Raw genomic sequence first — 6,003 nt, forward strand, 5'->3', positions numbered from 1 at the left:
GAGATTAAATTAATGTAAACGAGGCGTTAGGTATCATATAATTTATTGCTAGATTCAGTATGCGCAGCATTTAAGATTATCGTAAAATTTCTATAATTTCTATTCTATTTGAGCATTCTACCATAGCCAATTTTTAAGACTATGCTAACGAAGACTAGAAAAAAATTCTGACGAGGAACACTTCAATCAATATTATATTATATTAAATTTAATAAAAATTCATATTAAATTCCGAACCGAAGCTCGTCAATTGTTTTTCATAAAAGAAGTCCTGCTCCTGAACTAATTATGAATAACGGTTTTTTTTAAATATCTCCGTGAGCTCTTTAGTACACTCTTTCAAATTATATAAAAAAAACCACATGATTATATCTACATGATAATCAATCGAATAGCGTTTCTCGTGAGTAGGTATTTTCATAAAATGCCACTGAAAAGCGTTTTTGGAAAAAGATTTGAAAGATGTTATTTTAATTAGCCTTGAGCTTGTCGTTAGCATAATCTTTCTTTCCGACATTCTTCGTACGTTTGCCAGACAAATAACTATTCTTAAAGAATATAGAGAAGAGAATGAAATAGCTGATGTACATCAGCATACCAAGCTTGGCGTTGTAAAGCTGCACGTGGCAATCATCTCGTCCACTCGCTACGTAATAGTGACTCATAGCAGTTACAGCGCAACCAGCAACCATTTGTATCAGTTGTAACGTAGTAATAAGCATAGCAACCCATTTTGGTGGGTTGAATTGCATTGCTTTTAAAGCATAATAAGAGTACATCCATGAATGAACGAAGTAATTCATTACAGTGTACCATCTGCCTGTTGCTGTAGTTTCTATATAACATAACCACGAATAAAGAAGAACTGTTATGTGATGGTACCAGTGTAGAAAAATCAACGGTTGCTTTCGTAACACGATGAAAATCGTGTCGCCGAGCTCAGCAATTTTTGACAAAATAAACAAGAATGTCCAAAAACCAGAAACGTGGTCTTGCGTAAGGTAGCTGGAAAAAGTAATAATATATGCAATTACGTTTTTAGTATTTTAGAAATATTGTTATTATATAAAATAATATTATGTGTTATATGTCTCAAAATTTATATAAATATTATCAGACGATACCATAGACAAATATCCAACATTTAGTTCATTTTAAAATAGTAGAGATATAGAATATTTATGTAATAAGATAAATCTAATAAAAAGAAATAAATTGATAAAATGAATTGAAAATAAACAATTTTTATTTGAATAATATATTTAAGACATAAATATACAAAATTATTTCTTAATTAACTTTGAAACTTGTTATTCATCTGAAAATATTTTAAAAACTAAAATGGGAGAATGAAATTACCTAGGTGAACAAATACTATAGTAAAATCCATGATGCCTTAACGTATGAAACATTTCTGGTGCTGTCCTAAGAAATCCCATAATGGAGAATAATGCAAGCATCGCGCTCCACAAAGCAAGTTTGCTTCTCAGGTTAAACTTTGGTCTATTTGACATGTAATGTTTCCCACCAAAGATTAGGACGGCGTAGATCCCACAGTATAAGAAACAGTTTGGATAGTGACTTCTGCTCCATGTTAGAGAATTTGTATAAGAGTAAGTTTTTTCGAAGTTGAAAACATATGAGTAATTAGGTATAGTAAGCTGCATATAATCTGCGTTGCTCATCTTGGGATGTCTGTTTTCTATCTTCTGACTATAGAGAAGGTATTATCTTTTGCCTCTATTACAGGTCAGCTGAAAAAAAAGAAAGACAATTGATATTTTTATTAAATATTATTATAAAGTATCAATAAGTATAATAAGTATTTCCATTTTGATTTTCCACAATGACTTTTTGGAAACAATATTTCTACATAGTTTCTCAAGTTTCCTCGAATCATTAGCTATCTTATAATTATATTATTGTCCTTTCCTATTCTGGTTCTATATTCTTCAGCCTCTTCTAGTTGTAGTATACTGTTACTTAGCATATACTTTTTCCCTTTGACTACTTTTCTCATTTTTTATTCTAAAGATGCAAGCTCATTTATAATAATACTTCAGTTGAACTGTCTATTTGAAAAAGAATTGTTCAATAGAATTGTTGCAATAAGATCTTAAATATATGGAACTTGTGGTTTTCCCTGTATTTGAAATATTTCATAGCATTTGCTTTGTATCAGGAATTGTTGCTTTATATATTATCGTATCTTTTTTTACTGGTTAGTCTCTGCCCTCTGTAATCAGTTTTCATCAATTTTAAATTCAATCTTTTCCTTGTCATTACCACGTGTTCTTAGTGAAACTAACCTCATTTCGTTTTCGCCTTTAACAATTTTTATTCGTGTAGAACCATCATTAAAATGTAGCGACAAGTGAACGAATTATGGAATTTTTTGTTTGCTACTAAGCTTATATTTACTAAACTGTACTAAGAAATACTATTCATGCACACGTGCATATTGATCTTTCCACCTTACTATTGAAATGAATTGACGATCGTTAAGATAACAGAATAATAAATCAATTCTTATACAACTGTAAATATTTAAACGAAATATTGTTATTAGCTGAAAAAGATTAGTAAGTTTCTGTTTCATATAAGAGTAAAGGATGATATTTGAGAAATGACATTTTTTGTCAAATAAATATTAATAAATTTTTGTTAAACAAGAAATACAGAAAAATTTAAACAGATTAAAAAAAACTGTTTTTCAAAAAATAATGACCTAACTTAAAAATGTTAGGAAATAACGCATTCGGTATTTTCCTGTCATTATGTATATCTACGTGTCCCTATTGATTATCTCTTTACAACGTTATATTGTTTTATATTTTTCGATTTTGTGAAAGAACATATTATAATTGTTGAATATTTCTGTTAGAGCTTCTTACCTTATGATAGTCTAATATCTTTTTTATCAAAATATCTTTGAAATATCATGCGTATTATATAATAACTGAATTATGCAATTATGCAGAACAGTTTATTACTTACTGATTGAATTTTAATTTTTCGTTATGCTGTTTTGCAGCATTCGGCTCACGAGAAAACGTGTCACTGGAATTCTCTCACCTTTTACAGGATGTTGATTTGGATATGAACTTGGACGTACTTACCTATCTTGCATTCCTAAGCCATCCCTTTCAGGGGTGTCTCAAGTCACGTGCGTTTTAACCCCTAACCATTTCTGAAGCCACAGCATACGAATAATTACTTATTTTACTTGTATTTAAATAAAACGACTTGAAGAAGGTCCGTGCAAGGAAGCAAGACAAATTATTTACTTAGAAAAATAAATGATAATTTACGTACAGGACAATCTATATAAAACCATATTATCCATTTCTATATACATATACCTTTCTATTAAAAAGTATAATTCGTCTTCTTATTGAATAAGCGATGTCAAATTTTGGACCACGTTTGTCCATCAAAGGAGAGTGATGCGTATTCATCTATCGTACTATTGAAAGGAGTTGTACCTACCTAGCAGGAGTGGTGAGAAGCAAGAGGATAATTCCGCTTATTTTACCAATTGTCTCACGTAGATATAACGCACATGCTGGCATGTGCTATCATAGTTGTAGGCACATACTTGACGAATAAGTGAAAATCGTGTGATAAAGCATGTTCATAAAACATTTTAGAAAAAATCAACTATGAATTTCTGTCTCGTTGTCAGTGAAGTGCAAGTGTATTTAACGGCAATAGAAATTGTTACATTACGAAGCTTAGGTATATTTGCCAAGTGAAAACAGTGTGCATTTAAGCAAAATGAAACAAATAATTCTTACTCGCTTCGTATTCTGCCAGGCGTCTCTCTCTTTTTTTTTCTTTTCTGTATGGCGTTATACGTAGCTGCGCAGTGTCACCTGTATCTGTCGCGGAGTATCGCAATTTCCAGTTATAATTTAGAAATGATGCGTTTCGAGTGAAATGCAATTCCGCACTGCGGAAGTATGTAACTTGTTGCGTCTCACGATACATAAACGGTAATCTCTCGTAAATGCTTCGCACGAGAGCAAGTTCAACATTTCGAATTTTTACATTCCATGGAATGATTGCTAATATGTTAAACAAGTATATCGAAGTTAACAAAGAATTTTCTTTTTTTTGTCGGGTGTCAATGGAATTGTATCATATTCGTACTATTTACATCAACTTTGTCGTTCGTAATAACCTTGTTCAAACTGTCGAAGTTCACGATATTAATAATTTCATTGCTTTAAAAATTTGTGGCGCGATCAATTGCTATCAAATTGTTGAAATATTTTGTAGTCACGCGATTCAGCATTTTTCTTTATTTACGATAAACAGAGAGTAAAAGGATTTTAGTTAGACCGATTAAAAATTAATATTTTTCAGTTATCTAGATTATTTAAATATAATGTGTATTTAAATGGAAGCCAGTTACCAGTAAATTTCAGAAAAATTTCTCAAAAAATGAATTAATTAAGCAATATTAATTTTTAGTCGTTCTGATTATCATTATAACCATATGAATTTTTAGCTACCAATAATCATTCTCGATGACGGAAATTTAATTTTAATCGTCACTAACCGATATAAACGACCGGAATTTGTTTTAGTTACCGTTAACCGGTATCGACCACAAAAGCATTTTCTAGTTACATTCGACTATTATCAATTGTTATTAACATTACTGATAAAATTAGTATTCATTGACAACATAAAGAATGTAATCATAAAACTTATTATCATACCGTTTTTTTTGCCTAATAAAATATATATTTTTTTTTTTTAGTTTTTACAATTTGTCCTGAAGGACATTTGGTAAAGTGTTATATCTCATTGGTAATAAAAAAAAATAAAATAAAAATAAATATAGCATGTGGGTGGCTACCCCCAGCGGGGTGCCAACTTCGTGTTTTCTAAGTTATATCTTTTATGAAATATATATTTGAAACAAAATAATGGGATAAAGGATATCGTAGTACAATACATTTGTATTAGTATTATACAACAGTATCTTTTATTCTATCGTTTGTTGCATACATTTTCATACCACATTTCGATTAAGAAAATATATAAATTTTATAATTAATTCCTTTTTACATTGCTAATGAATATATACCGATTATCAGTAATGAAAAATCAGTAACCAAAGTGAAATTCGGCTATCGATAATCATTACCAATAAACAAAGAAATTTTTATCATTCCTAATCAAAATTATCTAATTAAATTTATTGACTTTCATGTTATAAATATTACTATTTAAAATGTCTTATAATAGTTGTGATGTTTGGCTAACGTTAAATACATTTATACTAATTACGTAAACTCACGATTTTTCAGGAAATCTTATCTACAAATTATGTATTGCTGATATTTAAGTCGGCTGAGACTGATAATATCTTTCTCGTGAATAGAGAAGAGGAACGCTTGCTAATGGTAAAGATAAAACGAACCAAACGGTGTTCCGTGGACTATGTACCTCCTGTGATAATCAAGTACGTATGACAAGAAATTTGAATTACAAATTATATCACTCTGCAGTTGATTTTATAATTAAAATGCTTTTCCTTTTTTAGAATACTCGTAAAGATCTTGGAATTGGTTCTGTTTCGCTTCGCATCTACTTGAAAGTAAACTTTCATATTTCAAATATAATATAATAATGTAAGCTGGTAATATTATAAGACTGCAGCGATTACCGACGCGAGAAAAGTAATCTACAGTCGATTAGAAGATATGGATATCCGTAGAAAATTCGAATTTAATCAGTTAATGTTTGTGTTATTATATATAAAAATTTAAGTATATGTTATACATATGTATATTATATATAATTATATAATATATGAATATTTAGTTAAGGTTGAAAGTATTTGTAATTCGTTACAAATTATGGATACAATTCAGAAAACATTATTATGTATAATTTAAAATGATAAAATATGAGAGTTGAGATAATTTATTAAAAATTCAGTTTTTTAATACATCATTTTTTATTTCTCCTCTTCTTACAGAAAATTTA

At 29.4% G+C, this 6,003-nt stretch overlaps 1 protein-coding gene and 1 long non-coding RNA gene across 5 annotated transcripts; one reads left to right on the forward strand and one right to left on the reverse strand.

The window, feature by feature from the left end:
• Positions 1-26: 26 nt before the first annotated feature.
• LOC132914900 (elongation of very long chain fatty acids protein 6-like) lies at positions 27-3,935 on the reverse strand. Of its 4 annotated transcripts, none has more exons than XM_060974403.1 (3): positions 3,798-3,935; positions 1,360-1,754; positions 27-1,005 (listed from the first exon to the last, which is right to left on the reverse strand). In XM_060974403.1, exons 2-3 carry the CDS (start codon positions 1,683-1,685, stop codon positions 471-473), a joined length of 861 nt encoding a protein of 286 aa, XP_060830386.1. In that variant the 5' UTR covers positions 1,686-1,754; positions 3,798-3,935; the 3' UTR covers positions 27-470. The 4 variants fall into 4 exon arrangements, with proteins under 4 accessions (XP_060830386.1, XP_060830389.1, XP_060830388.1 ...); XM_060974406.1 differs by lacking the exon at positions 3,798-3,935 and adding an exon at positions 3,490-3,568; XM_060974405.1 differs by lacking the exon at positions 3,798-3,935 and adding an exon at positions 3,120-3,176.
• On the forward strand, positions 3,610-5,746 carry LOC132914902 (uncharacterized). The gene is made up of 3 exons (XR_009659724.1): positions 3,610-3,738; positions 5,322-5,476; positions 5,558-5,746. It is a non-coding gene; the product is annotated as an uncharacterized LOC132914902 (long non-coding RNA).
• Positions 5,747-6,003: the final 257 nt, after the last annotated feature.

This window comes from Bombus pascuorum, chromosome 15, assembly GCF_905332965.1.
Source record: "Bombus pascuorum chromosome 15, iyBomPasc1.1, whole genome shotgun sequence".
NCBI lineage: Eukaryota > Metazoa > Arthropoda > Insecta > Hymenoptera > Apidae > Bombus > Bombus pascuorum.

Bases quoted from the DNA above. Each gene is read 5' to 3' on its own strand.
- LOC132914900 (XM_060974403.1), bottom strand. From the start codon at position 1,685: ATGAGCAACGCAGATTATATGCAGCTTACTATACCTAATTACTCATAT. The intron at 1,006-1,359 runs GTAATTTCATTC...TACTTTTTCCAG, and splicing joins TATAGTATTTGTTCACCTAG to CTACCTTACGCAAGACCACG.